Source organism: Haemaphysalis longicornis, unplaced genomic scaffold (genome assembly GCF_048455015.1).
Source record: "Haemaphysalis longicornis isolate Haplotype H1 unplaced genomic scaffold, Haemaphysalis longicornis Haplotype H1 scaffold_5, whole genome shotgun sequence".
Lineage (NCBI taxonomy): Eukaryota > Metazoa > Arthropoda > Arachnida > Ixodida > Ixodidae > Haemaphysalis > Haemaphysalis longicornis.
The window spans coordinates 71327114-71343266 of record NW_027526385.1 but is presented as its reverse complement, the minus strand read 5'-3'; the positions used below and the strand labels follow the sequence as shown (position 1 = coordinate 71343266).

The following is a 16153-nucleotide window of genomic DNA, read 5'->3' as shown; positions in this document are numbered from 1 at the left end:
ACTTAAAAAAATTGTTTTTAAAGCCATGCCTCCCTTAAAAGTGGGATGGCAGGGCAGGGGGCTTCTTTTCCAACAGTCTCAATCCAAAGCTACAGTGTAGATTATAGCATAACAGCTTATAGCGCAGGACCAAATATAATGCCGGTTTTTGTGACCACCAGTTTGCTTCCCATAGAACTCAATGCATAAGCATACCGCTTAAAGCGCAATACCGTTTATAGTGCAATTTTCTGGCAGGCGTGCCGATCGACCGGCACAGCTAGGGCGTCGCGTCATTTTATGGTCGCAAGAAAGAAAAAAAAAGATGGAATCAGCCATTTGACGCAGCGTGTGCTCAATGCTCCCCTCTAAATTTGACACAAAAAAAAACAAAAAAATAGGTACCCTTTAGTTCGCGTGCGTGTTCGGTCTGCAATCCCCCCCCCCTCCCCCGCGCTGCTTCACCACGCCCCGTAAAAGTTGTTTCTATTAGACAGTATGCACATAAGCAACCGCCATTTTCCTTTCTGAACATCTGGAGATAGTGAGCCGTGACGTCAGAGGTTTCCACTACCTGTTCGCTGTGCAAGGTGGGGTGGAAAAACAAACAATTCCCAAACGCAGCCTTATCACAATGTCCCGCCTTATCACACACACACACACACAGACAAAAAAAAAAGACGGAATAAAGACCGCACCTCTGTTTTTAGAGGCTTTAGTTTGAGTAACGATAAACAAAGAATGATTGAAAGGTAAATTGCAACGTGGTTGGATTCGCGCATGCTTGTTTAGAACGCGGTACCGCTTATAGTGCAGATTTTCACGGCTCCTGCAACGTACGTTATAAGCTGTCTACACCATATTAATGTGACTGCGTTACAACGCTACACTCTCCCCTTGAACTTGTGTGTTTGTGTAAAGGGTGTGCGAGCGTGCGCAGTATTGGCTAAAAGTCAATTTATCAAACCTTTTTGTTAACTCTTCTCTTTGTTTTGAATTTTCGAAATCATAAACCCGCGGCTGAAAATCCCTGGGACACCATGCGGCTTGATATGGTTTACCAACACCTGCCGCTGCTAATCAAAATGATTTGGTGGTACAGCATTACTGATTGATTTGAAAATTTTATCAAAAAAGATGTGTTCAAACAATTTAACGGCATTACAGATAAGAATTTACACAGTTTTAGTGGTGTACTGCTCAGCGTATAGCGACTATAAAATACGCTTCAGTCATGCGAAAGGAAGCTGACGGCTGGCGCTGTCAAAAACAAAAACCTTCAGCCAGAATGAATGCTGTTTTAACGTAACCAGCGTGGGAACAACGGTGACAAGACGTGACTCAATGAGTGACCGCCTGGACTGCTGTACTTTTGCAAAACGCTAAGCCGAAATTCCATTTTTAGATGCGACGCATCTCATTCACTCGCCTTGTCCCTGCATCCATCCGGCATTGTTGTCGGCATTGTCGGCGTCTCCCCCTCCCCCATTCTCCTTGCCGCGCCAGCTGCGCTCTCCGCCGCTCACCCCCTCTCCTCTCCGATAGCGAACGCTCTCTCGCGAGGGGCATTGGATTGGATTGGATTGGATTGGCTTGGATTGGATTGAATTGGAACTCTGCGATGCTTCGCATCACCTCAGGGTTCCCCTCGGGAAGATGGTGTAATTTTTTTAAGAGAGAGGCTGTCGCTGCTTGGAGGTTTCTTGGGATGAAATGTGGTAACGAGGGTGCAGCGATGTGGAGAGGGCATAGCCTAACTGGGAGGAGTACACAGGCAGAAAGTTGAACGAATGCTTGAACGAGACGCTTATATAGGCAGAGCTTTCCTAAGCTACCAAACCTGGTGGCCATGCTTATACCTGTCATCATTTTTCAGCAAAGAGAAAACATTACACATATTTGGGGCATGACATCAATACGTAAGGGATGTTTGCATTGTTCTTTTAACTAAAAATACATGGCTACTTAATTTTCGCTTTAGCAAATAAAAAAATATGCCATGAAAAAAACAAAACAAAAGGCACTCGTGGCACCTCCTTGTGGCAGTGTTCCAAGTTAAAAAGTAACGAAAGGTTACAGTAGATGGCGTGAGCAGTGGAACACGACAAAGATGAATTGGCGTGAATGAGAGTGTCAATCTGCTGGTTTTGACGAGTTCTATGAAGCTCAGCCTTGCGATTAGGGAACGCCAGACAGCCTCGCTGTTAAAGGGACCCTGCAACACTCTTTGAGCAGTGCAAGTAAACCTGTGCAGCGTTTCGAGTACACTGCCAGGAATACCTGAGCCAAATATTACACGTGCATGTGAAGCAGTGAGAGCGCAAATCACTGTGAAAGACGTGGAAAAACCAACCGCGCTTTCTCCAATTTTCCTCATTATGCACCCCAGGCATGGCCTAAACAATGTCATTGTGGCCATGGCTGGCCTACTGGCTGTCGCTGGTCAACTTCACGGCTTATTTCTCACATTTCCTGTGACAATCCGCTGTCGTCGGCGCTGTGTACCAACCTCTTCTATGCCTGAACCTCTACGCACAGTTTTGGCGTTTCTTTTGTGCTTTGAGTGCGTGCGGAGTTTAAGTGCTGAACTCAAAACACCCCTTTCAACAAGAACACTCGACAACAAACGTTTACTGCTTCAAAAATGCCCGCACCTGCGTGCACTTGCAAGCAGGCAGCAATGCCTGCTTTTTTGTGGCACCAGACCGGAAATAGACCCTTCCATGTTGCGGAAAAAAGGAGAAAACTCCCCTGCCTGTGATATATCGAAGGCCGCCAAAGAGAACGCAGCGAGCCGGCCCCTTCTATGGGAGAGAGAGTGCGCAGCTTTCGTCGCACTGTTTGCGGTCGAGTTGAGAGGGAACGATTATGCGCGATTTCGGTGATAGTGAATGGATTTTCATAATTCTTCTTGAAGCAGACTGCTAGAATAGACTTTACTCCAAAATACATTCCAAGTAGTCGATGGTAAGTGCTGCAAGGACCCTTTAACATCAGCATTTGCGATGGTCAGCGAAGCTGCACGCATTTTTGTGTGTGTGCGCGACTGCAGACAAGCGTTGTGCCTCACCTGAGGTGCGCCACTGCCCAGTGCACTGGTAGCCCAACGACAGAGAGCGCCAACTAACTCATGGCCGACCTCGGCCAGCGGCAGCCAGCTCAGCAGGTGTTCCACGCAGCACAGTGCTTGCTTCACACTCCCCCGACAAGCTTCAATCCCCAGCACACCTGAAACATGTGCCAACATCCATAGTGAGGCCTCTAATTGGCACTTTTAGCCTTGGAGCTCATGCTCATACAACACAAATTGAGCATGTACATAGTTAAAAACGTGTGACTGCCGACTAAGGGTTTATTCAAAAAAGGTAAAAAAGATGCTTCAGCTTCCATACAAAAGCCTTGTTCACTGTCAGTGAACAAGGCGAAACATCTTTTTTACCTTTTAATACACCGTTTGTTGGCGATCTCACGTTTCTAACTGTGAATCTTCTACCTGACTAGATGAGATTTCGTTGAACCTTAGATTTTAATTAGGCACGTAAGTAGCATGCTCTCCTCGTTCCATTAGTCAGCTTAACTTCACCTTCTCATCATCTCATGGCTGTCCACTGTAAGATGATGGCAGCTGCCGCCATTGCTTCATTTGTTTCCTCTAATACCTCGATTGTTTGTTTGAAGTGTGTGATAAAACGAATGTCATTGTTGTAAGGGCAAAGCAATCTTTTTAATGAAAAACTTGCAAGTCTTCACGGCTCTTGTAAAACAAATCAGAGAGCCCGTTTAAAAATAAGTCGCGGGAGGCACCACGCTGGTGCATCGAAGTCCCCCTACCTGTGAGAAGTGCCACAACCTGCGGTGTTCGCTGTTCCACCAAACGACGGAGCTCCTCCCGTTTCGGACCACTCCGGCGGTCTTCCCGTGGAACCCCGCCCACCTCCTCCGAGGTGGTCTGTAGCAGGAGCAGCCCCAGGGGCAGACTCTCTGCCCCTGGCTGGCACAGCTGCACAGTTGACAGGGCAACATTCAAAACACTGGTGGTAGTTGTTCCATTGGTTTAGATTGGCTTGCACTGGTTACACCTTAGTTTCACCAATTACACCTTCATTACACACACCTTGCCACTCTCTTACCCTGGCCGGCACAGCTGCACAATTGGGAGAGCAACATTCGAAACACTGGTGGTAGTTGTTCTGTTGGCTTACCTTGGCTTGCACTAGTTGCGCCTTAGTTACACCAATTACACCTTTGTTAACACATCTTGCCACTCTCTTACCCTGGCCGGCACAGCTGTGCCAATTGCGAGAGCAACATTTGATACACTGGTGGTAGTTGTTCCCTTGAATCAGTGTGGCTTGCCCTACTTACACCTTAGTTACACCAATTACACCTCTGTTACACACTCCTTACTATTCGACAGACTCTCTCCCTGGCCACCACAGCTGCACAATTGGGAGAGCAACATTCGATACACCGGTGGTAGTCGTTCCGCTGTCTTACCTTGGCTTGCACTAGTTACACCTTAGTTACACCAATTACACCTCTGTTACACACTTCTTACCACTTGCCAGACTCTCTCCCTGGCTGGCACAGCTGCACAGTTGGGAAAGCAACATTCGATACACCGGTGGTAGCTGTTCCATTGACTTGGCTTGGCTTCCATTAGTTGCACCTTAGTTACACCAATCACACCTCAGTTACACACCCCTTACCAGAGCGACTCAACATGCACGTGTTGCAAAACTCCTCATAGGCCCCACGTATCAAAAACTGGTATGCGGTTGGCCCCCTGCACTGGGAGTAAACGGGGGCAAGCACGGCAAGTTGACTAGCTTGCCATCTGTCGACAGACAGTTGAAGTAGTACTCAAGCTCTTGCCGCTGCTTCACTCCACAGAGGAACCCACCTGTAGGATGCAGTCGAGGAATCCGGCCTGTTCCTGTGGCCCACCCATGCACGCCAGTTCGACGAGCAGTTGGCACAGCTTGTTGCGCACAAAGGGCGGCTGGGGGCCGGGCGGAGACAGCAGCAGCCGCTCCAGGGCACACCAGACCGCCTGGCGCGCTGCCTGGTCCAACGTTGGGCCAGCATCCTGCAAACAGCAAAGCGCACACACCGTGTTTTAGGAACGAAGCCCCTCAGGGGCTGGGGCTGTTGCCGTCTCCTGTCGTCGTCATCGTTGTAATCGTCGTCCGTCTCATGTAGTCATGGCACTAAAACACCGGGAAACTCATTTACGCCTCGCGCTGGAACCTAACACATGCTAAAAAAACACCAGGACTCCCGTTTACGCCTCGCGCTAGAGAGCTTCGTGCTTCAAAGACAAGCGACTTTTACAGCAAAGCTGTATACCTTTACCCCCCAATGGTTTCATCCCCATTGGCAAAAACGCCAAGGCGCCAAGAATACACTTATACAGTGCATGCTTTGCCCCTCTCCAGGTTTCACGTGAGTGGAGATGCGCTTGAATATTTTTCGAGATGCGCTTGATTTCTAAAATCTTTTTTGGCCTGCCTAAAGACAACAGTTTATGCAATTCAACCCAATTCAACTGCCCTGCCAAAAAACAATAAAAGAATAGTTGGACACAAGGTATGTAAAGGCAAGATGGTTCCAAACAACTAAAAGTGCTGCTAATATATACAGTCCGGCCCGCTTATAAAAAACAAACCTGAAACCGGAAATCAGTTCGTTACATCTGTTTTTCGCTATATCTGAACATAAAATTATGTGTATGCAAATGATAACACTTAAGGCTAAAAGTTGGGCTAGTTGGTGTTGACTTAGAACCAATTTACTGGCAAAAAAGTCAGGGACCTAGAAATAAGCAAACAGGACAATCGCTACAGTTTTCTTTCTAGGTCCCTGTCTTTTTTCGCTAGTAAAATGGTTCTAAGTGTTAACAGGAAACGAAGATTTGTTCTTTATAGCCTAAATTTTATTAAAACCGGCTTCACTATAAGTGGGCTATACTGTGGCAACATCATTCCATGCAAGAGAAACCTCAAGCATATCTGAGGCAAAATGTAAGTACATAATCAAGAGTACCAGTGTTCATTTAATTAACCCTTGTTTTGTATGGCCGTTTCTCACTCCCTGCCAGGTTCCTTTTTTCATGTTTGTTAGGTGAAAAAACATGCTAGTAATGCCCTGCGATGCTCTGCAGGACATGTACCGTATTTATTCGATTATAAGCCGAGGGTGCAGTTAGAATAGTAAAAAGCGTGCGCGCGCACGCACGCACCCCCACGTGCATGCACGCACGCACCCGCGAAACAACATACCACATGAAGTGGCAACTGGCAGCTAACACCCAGATAAAAAGATTCCCGTGGCTGCTTTGGTCGTGCTGCTGAGATAAGAGGAAGCCATGTGGATGAAAAAACATGTGCTCCTTTGGTTATCTAAACTTTACCAAACAGGATCTGTGTGTGTTTCAACGACTTTTCAATATATGGCCCGACATGCCCGCAATAATTTTTTTATACGGGCTGTATCGGGAGTGGCAGGGAGTGTGTGTGTGGTTGCTCTAGTTATTTCGTGAGTGGCGGTGATAGGGTTAAGAATTGTGCTGGGTTGGTTTTCACAATTAACTGAAAAAACATGTCAGACAATGTGAAAGAGAGGCAAGATAAAAGCAAACACTAAAACGAAAGAGCTCAAACTGTTTTATGCAGAGCAGAAACAAGGGTACACACAGATGACGCGCAAGCAGTGTGAACATGAGAAATTAAAGTGATCTGAGGAAACCTCCCCTGCCTTAATCACTGGAAGAGCTGGAGGGGAGGAGTGTGAGGGGAGAGAAGAGCAGTTGTTATGTGGGAGGGGCGGCAAGAGACTACAGTCTTTCAACGACATTTGCAGTTCTACAAGCAGATACACGGCCAATATTTTCCTGCTTCGTTTTACACAAATATAACTTTTTAGAACATACTGAACTTGGGTTAGTTGATATGGGTTCATGGATTGCATGAAATGCCCCAAAACAAGGTTGAAAACAAATGTGGACTTTCCAGTCCTTGGCCAATCCCTCCCTGTGGAATGCACTCACAGGGGGGATTGGCTAAGGTTCAAGAAGAATGTCTAGTATGTAAATAATGCGGCAATAATATGCGTAAACATGCACGCGTATGAGGGAGTCAGTGAGCGAATCTATCTTTGATGCTCGTAGTGCAAAAAGCCAGACAGCGGACGGAAAAAGGCACAACAAACAAGCGCTGTCCCTTTCTCTGTCCGTTGTTCGGTTCTTTGTGCCATGAGCCTCATGGAATACCAACCAGCCAGCACCCTCCCACTTTCAAACTGGCTTGACAAAAGTCCGCTGGCATTTTTAGCCATAGCAGTACCTCCTTCACTAAGTATGAGCTCCAAGTTCGTAATCCCTCTACACTAGTACCACCTCACAAAAATCCCTACTAGTTCTGGCTCGCAAATATTGAATGTAAGCAACCACGACTCGATTCTTCTAAGGTTGCCACATTTTTTACGGTGTTTCAAGATTACAGGATTCTCATAAGACTGCCATTTTATGCCGAGCCAAATGTTGCACTGGCGATTTTGGGGGCGAAGCCCCTTAGGGCCTGGGGCTTTTGGCGTCTCCTGTCGTCGTCGTCTCATGTAGTCACAGTACTAAAACACCGGGGCACTCGTTTACGCCTCGCGCTGGAGTGCTTCGTAACGCGTACTAAAAAACCACCGGGACACTCGTTTACACCTCATGCTAGAGAGATTCGTGCTTCAAAGACACGAGACTTTTACAGCAAAACTGTGTACCTCTTCCCCCAGACGGTTTTGTCTCCATTGGCAAAACCGCCAAGGCTGCACGAATACACTTTCACACTGCATGCTTCGCCCCTCCCTAGGTTTCACGTTAGTGGAGATGGCCCGGGATTTTTTTCTTCAGTGCATGACGTGCCTGTTTTCTTTTCATGCCTTTTCTCTCTTCTGTTGTATGTGCTGCAAACTTGGATAGTGTAAATTCCCCCCTATGTAATTCCCCTTGGGGCCCTTATGGTATGCAAATAAGTAAATGTAAATAAATAAATACATAAATTAATCCCATTTTCCCTCGCAACAAGGGGGGCTACCCACCTGTTTACCAGGAGGAGTAGCCAACACACTCCACTCACTTGAAGCGCTGTGAGGGCGAAGACCAGCAGCCCAGGACTGGCATGCGGCTGATCCAGTAGCCGCACCCATCGACACCAGCTGTCCGGCTGCTGGCGCACTTCCGCCAAATGGCGCTCTGCAAACGTAAGTATGCATGTATGTGTTTATGGCACAAGAGCGTCGAGGCCAAAGAGCACCATGTCAGAGTGAGTGGTCTTTTAGTCAGTAAAAGACAGTTACAAAGGACGTGAGCAAGCTAAAAAATAAATCATTGGTATGGGAGTGTCAAAGGCCCTCAGTCTGAAACGTCAAAAAATGTAAAGATCCTGGCATATACACCATCTTGGAATTACGCGTGGTAGGTAATAAGTTTTAAAAATCTAATGTCTTGAATGTAAGTTAAAAGGCGATTCATGGGAAACATAGGTTCATCTGCTAAAAATAGCGAAGGGTGTAGGGGTATCGCATATCATTGATTGTTTGATTGATTACAATTCAAAGACCTTTATTACGGCAGGAGCTATGCGAACGCAGCAGCAAGATATTGATTGACTGGTTGATTGAAAGACTTTTATTAAGACAAACAATCAAACAATAAACTAGGGATAGTGAATTTGAGGTTCAAAGCAAATTCCAAGCAAATAGCGATTTGGTCGAATTATTTCGAATTGAATAGTTCATGTAGTACACATCACAAATTACAAAAAGATGAGCAAATTGTGACCCGACCAAGAATTAGAACTCATGTAGGCACAGCATTTTGTGAAACTATTAACAGTTGAGTATCTATTCAGAATTTACATGCACAGCTTTCCTTTACTGTGTTCACAAGTTTTCGTGAAGAAATACTAGTTGCTCCACATGCTCTGGGAGAAGCAACCGCCGGCTGCTGACAACATTTCCTGCTGTCGAGAACGTCCTCACACTGCTTGCCTGCACGGCAGGAATTGAAAGATAATTTCGTGCCACCTTGGCCAGCGCTGGGTAAAGCCGGCTGCCATGGTTCCTCCACCACTCTGGACGGTTTTCAGTAGTCTGTCATGTGTCTAATTCTAATTAATTAAATTCTAAGCAGATACTGAAAAAAATGTAAATACGAATGTGATGGGTGCACTAGGATTAGAACATTTACATTCGAGCGCAAGTAGTATTCGCCAAAATATAAAAGTGAAACGCAGTTGGCTCCCGAGTTTTTAGCGCTACCTAGAAGCTCCACTAAAAAAAAGCGTATTGTAGCCACTTGTATCCACGGCCATAGCCAACCAAAGTGCAGGTTACAGGCCGCCATTTTGAACAACGATCGCATATTCTACATCGAATCGGCAGTGCAAGTGCACCAGCTTGCTACCACTATGTCGGCAGCAATGTTGTTACAGTGCCACCTTTGAACGGAAAGTGTGATGGCGGCCGAGAGCTCGTCGAACCTCTAGGCAAGGCAACAACTTGGAACTGATGATGATGATGATTATGATCGTGATGATGGCCGGACCTTGGGACAAGCCTGGGGCGACATCTCGGGAAGCTTATTAACCGAAAAGCTTGGCTTCTGGCTGCCTATTCGGGGGGCGCCAAATAATTAAACAACGCTGAATACCTGCACATGGATCGAAGCAAATAACGAATAGAGCCCGATTCGATCGAATATTGGACAACAATGAATATTCGCCAATCTTTACAATAACCCTTTTATTTTCTACTTGGTCAGTGACTGTGATTTTACATGTTCATAGCCAAAGAGACATCCGTAAAGACAAATGGCGGCTGTAATATACCTATCTGCTGTTTCCGCTGGTTGCTCGTGCCGTCGTTGAAGAACTCCGACACCAGGGCAGCAAGTTCTGCATCCTCCCGGCAGGCAGCACCTGGCCCCTCCCCAGCCATCCTACAACCACCAGCCTGCAGGCAACAATAAGGCTATGCACGCAGCACTGGCAATGCTTCCAATTGGAGACGTTTCAAGTTTAAAAGGGCCATGCAGACAAAACAACTTTGGTTGATTCAAAAGATTGCCTCGTTAGAATCATACTGCACCACTTTTAATGCAAACTTCGCTCAAATAAGCTATAGAATTAGGAAAAAATGGAATCGCCATGCGACCGACCAGCTCATTTCCTGCAACACAACCTATGATGTCATATGTGCCCAGCTGTGCGATTGGCTGAGGACGGGAAAAGCAAACTCAAATTAGGCAGGGCTTATAAGCTTACCGAACGAGCTATTTGCGCTTAAATTAAATGCATATTCATTTTACAGCAGTAAGAATGGTGCGGTAAACAATGAAAGTTACGAAAATACACGTAAGCACAGAAGTACCAATGCGCACTGCTGTTGGTACTGGGCACACTATGCTTTTTTTAGCTGCTAAGCAGCCCACCACTTTGGAGTTGTCTTACACGACACTGGCCGATTGGTGCAAGTGACGTTGTCTTACGCGACCCTGTTTGTCGAGGATACCCCATGTTTCACGAAATGATTACTTTCTACAGTAACAAAAACAAGCAAGGCGCAAATACGGTCAAAAACGATGCAATGGCGGACAAAGATCTGTGGAATAGTATGGTAGCACCATCTGGGAGGACTGACGGCAAGTAAGGCTGCAGAGCCGAATGGCGCAGTGGAAGTTCATTTGAAAACGCGCACTAATGACTTCATTGCTGACGTCCCGAAAACACATGATTTGGCAGGAGAAATATTAATGTCTCACTCAATACGGCATCATTTGCTGCCGGAAAAGCGCTGGGGGCACTATAAAACACAAAATTGTTCGAATAAAACAAACTTGTATCTTGTCTGCATAACCCCTTTATTAAAGGCCAACTGCACTCAAATTTCACCTCAGCCAAATTTATTTTGAATGTACAGTACGCACCACCACACCAACTGGGACATGACTGGTAATGTAACCCCGTGAAATGCCTTGTTAATCAGTTAGAAGCTTTTTAGATGGCTCCATAGCATACGCCGCCATTCCTGCTGGAGGATTGCACAAAACGCCATGAAGCGGACGGGACAATCCGGCCGACCGGCTGCCATGTCCACCAGCCAGCCAGAAGAATCGGTCAAGCTCCGCTGGGCATGCTTCTCCTACAACTGCCGCGCCTACAAAGGTGTTGCGCACAGGTTTGCTCCGGTCAGCCAGCCACGCTGTCCTCGATTTCAGTTTCAAAACAGCCAATTTTCGCAGGTCATTTGCACCGTGCATGCGCGTTATCTCTGCTGTCATATTTTTTAGGCAGACTATAGGGAAATGGGATTTTCAAGAGGACAAAAGTTTCAGTGCAGTGGCCTTTAAAGTTATAGGTTAGAGCCACCACTATCTGATATGTACACCATAATAAGCTGCTAACGGCTCAAGGATTACACCTTACGTCCTTTTAGGTGTTCCATTGCACTCTGCACGTTGGTGTCGTCCTCTACTTACTGTCAAATGCACACTAAGTGCAACAACCCTGAATGTATTGAAATGACAAACAAGGGCCTGTCAAGGAGAGTGCTTTTTCTTAGTTTAAATATCCGTACCACTATGGCTTATTGCAAAGCAGTTCCATTTGCTTAGGCATGAAAATAGACGAGTTTACAAAAAATTTGGTTAACCTGGACAATTCATGGATAAAACTTCAAGCTTAGGGGCAAGACCAAAACATGCTGAGTAAGAGAGCGAATTGGCGTGGAAGGAGTTGAAGCCCTAACTAAAGAAGGAAATAAGGATTTGGCAGGATGCGCGGTGGAGAGGATGAGCCACAGATGAGTCGGGCACACGACCAACAAAAAGGGGATCTGCAAGAAAAACTAGGAGCAAGGATTCAGCCTTGGGGGACGCCGGAAGTTACTGGGAGTGACTGACTCAAAACATTATCATTTGGTAGGCGAGATCCTTGCCACACAATGAACAAGTTCATGATAAAAACGATTGAAGGTCCTCTGCCAATCCCAAGCCTATTCAAGCCGCCGATGTCACTGCAACAACTATGGAACTCAGTGGTTACACTTCTTTTTTGCCAGAAGCAGACGTTCATCCATGAAGCTTTGACTAGCAGCTGTAAAACCGAGGCCCATTTTTTAAGCATTCTTTGTGCCTCACTACTCACACAAGTTGCTAGCACAGCCAGATTCAAAATTTAGAAGCACTGCATATGATTTGCAATTGCATGAGTGCACCCAAATTATGTACGCACCGCCTGCTTCAGAACTGAGCTAGAACCTTCTCCTGTTGACAATGTGGATTGTAGATAACTTTGGGGTTCACACTTAGAGGGAACACAGGAGCACGTGGTTGCAGCTACTACTACAGCATCCTAACACCGTCGCGTAAAAACAGCGTGATTGTGCGTTGTGGGATCTGGAAGAGTATACACTCATGGCGCCCATTCCATCATCAGTGCTGCCACAAGTCATCTTCCGCTTGAGTGCTTTTAGCGCTAAAGAAGCAGTCAAGCTTTGTATTGGCTGTGAGCTGGAACACTCTTCGTCACATGCCAGCGCCTACAATCGGAAGAGGCTCTAACAAAGCACATTTTTTATTCTGACGTCCAATCGTGGCACTTATTAAAATTATCAGGCTGAAACATATCGCTACTAGGTGAGCAACAGACGCGTCAGTGGTGTTCCTTTGCTACCAATGTCATGCTCGAGAAACAGAACTCCAGCAGGTTGCCGCAACTTTTAACAAGGCTGCTTGAAGTTATGAGCACATCTATGCTGCTGTGGCATGTTCTGCAGATTGTGGCGATTGTAGCTCAGGTTGCAATGTGGAGACGCGCGTTGTAGGACTGAACAGCAATTTGGTCTTGCTTTACTGCATCAACCATTCATAAGTACAAGAAACACTAAATCATCTTAGCGCCGCAGTATTTGTTCTTGTTAGTGGCCCTGGCGATGTCAACGGCTCTTTAGCGCCAGCTGCACGCAAGTAGCAGACGACGCAGCCACCCTGATTAACGTAATGCGGGCAATGAGTGTATACTTTTTCGTGCACTGTTTCTGCGCTGCGCTGTTAGGATGCCCTGGTAGCAGCTGCAGCCATACACTACCATGTTCCCCAACTCAATAGTACTTGCTTAGAACGAACCTGGTGGAGAGACGAAGCACTAAGCTCGAAATGGCAATCTATCCTATCCGGTTACAATAGTTATGACTAGAAAGGCTGCATGTAGAACAAGATATGCTAATTAAGCAGAAAAAATGGCTTTGTCGAGATAATTATTCATGAATTTTCACTTATTCTTCCCCAAACTAATTTTTTTGGTCTAGCCCCATTAATTCACCTTTATATTCCGTTGAATTACAATGGCTGGTGTGGTAGGACCGCTGTTATTTCACTGAATGCTAATTACCTGAAGTAAATTGTCGCTCTGTCAGCTGAACTTGAGTCAATGGAATATAGTCTCCTCAACTGTTGATTTACATTTTTAGCCCATCATGAGCTTGCTAGAACACACATAACACGAGGCAAGAACATGAAAACGGGCTCGCTTTAGCAAGCCTTTTACTGCGTTAGATGAGCAATTAAAACGTCCTCGTCTCTGTTACCAGTGCTACCTTGATCAGCAGTACGGCTTTAGACTTGAAAAAAGTCTTCAGAAGTTTCAACAACAGTTGTAGCCGCAACAAATGACAATTTGTCAAGTCGATGTTGTTCTGTTACTTATGCACTTACGCTAATCACTTCGAGTAATTTGTTGCTTTGTCAGCACAAGTCATTACCAATTGTATATAGGATCCTGAAGTGTTGATCTACATTTCTGAGTCATGGTGAGCTCGCTAGAACCCACAAAACACAAGGCAAGGAGGAAATAACAAAGAGCTTGCGAAGCAAGCTTTTCACAGCGCTAGATTATCAATTAAAATGTACTTGCATCTGTCACCAGTGCTGCTTGGTTGGTAGTACGACTTTAACCTTCACAAAAATTTTCAGAGGCTTCAACGCCGCAACAAATGACAAGCCAACAAGCATCAACAAAGCACTGCCGTCACGGCGTAAACAGTTCGACGTTACCTATGGATCTTGCTCAGACGTGACGGCAGCTTTCATGCTCCGGCGAACAGCACGCACGGCTCGAAGCGAAGAAAGTGCCACCACCTCCGCAGGAGTGGGATGGCACCATTTCCGCCGCACAGAAACACGACCTGTGCTTGGCGATCGGCTCCGTCGTTGCACTTTAGGATCAAGAGGGGATATCACCCGCGACGCCCGCAACACGACACTGACGGTACACAGCCAGAGATCACAGCACTAACGCCGGCGTTGGTACCCGCACAGAACAGGGATGTACCCGTCCACGGAGTTGCACCCTTGAGAACAGGCCGGTACCAACGTTTGGGGAGTTACTAGAGCCACTAAATAAGCTGGTACAACAACCGAAGCGTAAACAACCACGTGCCAGTCCGAAAACAGAGAAGGGCGGGGTTGCAGAGTAGCAAACAAAGCCAATGCAGCCGCAACGCAAAAAAAAAAAATAATAATAAAAGCACCCTCAAACTGAGAAACACTAGGCAATTTTGTCACCGCACATAACGAACCGTGGAGTGGGTGGGTTGTCCCTATCCGCACGCCTCGCGCGGATAATTTTTAAAACAGTCCGCACGCCTCGCGCGGATAATTTTTAAAACTGTCCGCACGCCTCGCGCGGATAACTTTTAAAACTGTCCGCACGCCTCGAGCCCGAATGCAGCCAATGCAGCCGATGCAGCGCCGTGTGCCGAGTTTCTTTTTCCGGGTGTCATTATGGACGCACCAGTTTCTTCCGCTCTCAACTTGGATGCTATCCGCGTGTTACGTTTTCGTGGCTGGTTACTTTAGTGTTCGCTATTGGCGGTGAGCGCGACCACGGGCGGCGCTGCAAAGGGCGTCTTTGTGACGTCAGCTTAGGGATTCTCGCATTTGTCGTCTGCTTCACTCGGGCTCGCTCTACCTGCTGTTTCTTTGGGCTCGGTCGATTTTTGATGTTTGTCCGCACCAGATCTTTCGTATGCGCAACTTTTTATTACAATAAAAGACTTACAATCGCATACACTAGCTCAAGGCGTGATTTACAGTACAGTTTTCGACACTGCTTCGGAAGAAACATTGATGGCGGGGCCACATTCCTGCGAAGCCGGTCTTGTGCGGAGAGCCTGAGCTATAGGCGTCAGCTTCTGTATTCACAAATCTTTCGAACAAAGGAAACATCCAGAGTCTAAAAACCGACAACAGCGAAATGCAAGGCCAAAACTAACTTCAGGCCTTCGGGGCTCTCGGCTTTGGCAGAAGGCACTACGATTCCTGGTAATTGATCGTATGTAAGGTAAAACTGTTTTTTGCAACCTTGCCGAACGCTCGAAAGTATTGTATCACATCACTTTACGTTGTCATAGCATGAAAGTGTGCCGACATGCACTATGGGGCGCAAAAATGTAGGTTGAGTTCCAAATAACCTACGGTGTGTATAGGCACGTGCTGGTGCAGGCTTCTAACCAGTATGGATGCTTTTTGATCAGAACGGGTAACAATTACAGTAAAAATACAACAACAATGTGTTTCTTCAGACCTTGACGGACATTTCGGTACATATTTCAGACAGCCATGCCTTCCCAATATTCAGATATGCGTTATAGTAACACTGCACTCAAGAGTACGAGGAGGAGGGGGAGGAGGAGAAAACTTTTGCAGTAAAATCGAGCTGGTTAGTGGGCGGTGTCCTCAGTCCAGGACAGAGAGTAAGAGTAATTTTCTTCAGTTCGTGGAACATCACCCCCAGTAGGCTAGGATTTGTTCTTTACGCCTGAAGGGGTTGGAAAACAATAAATAGCTGCTTGGAGATATTCATCGGTTATGATTCTTCATAATATTGAAAATCGGCACATACACAATTTCTTGCGTTTCTTAGAGAGTATATCAAGCATTCAACGCTGTAATCATGTCGTAACTGTTCGGGTTGAGATTCAGTTCATTAGTTACGATGGAAATTCGGGGCGGAAAAGTCGCCTTCGAGTACTCTGGACAACGTCGTCTGCGCCGTTTCGCGGTGACGTAGCACAAACCTTCTCATTGCATTTGCACGTGAATAAACGCACGCTGCGAATATGCACG

General features: G+C 46.4%; 1 protein-coding gene across 3 annotated transcripts in view; it reads right to left on the bottom strand.

Moving 5' to 3' along the window:
- The window catches only part of LOC144138416 (exportin-6-like), a 44946-nt gene extending 30442 nt beyond the window's left edge, over positions 1 to 14504 (bottom strand). Inside the window, exons 1-6 of one of the 3 annotated variants that reach the window (XM_077670688.1) lie at positions 14081 to 14504; positions 9858 to 9999; positions 8106 to 8221; positions 4883 to 5068; positions 3811 to 3979; positions 3050 to 3207 (exon numbers count right to left, since the gene is read on the bottom strand). In XM_077670688.1, coding sequence (XP_077526814.1) covers positions 3050 to 3207; positions 3811 to 3979; positions 4883 to 5068; positions 8106 to 8221; positions 9858 to 9966 — 738 coding nt within the window. In that variant the 5' untranslated portion in view covers positions 9967 to 9999; positions 14081 to 14504. The remainder of the gene's footprint in view (positions 1 to 3049; positions 3208 to 3810; positions 3980 to 4882; positions 5069 to 8105; positions 8222 to 9857; positions 10000 to 14080) is intronic. The other 2 variants (XM_077670687.1, XM_077670686.1) reach the window with 2 other exon arrangements.
- Positions 14505 to 16153: the final 1649 nt, after the last annotated feature.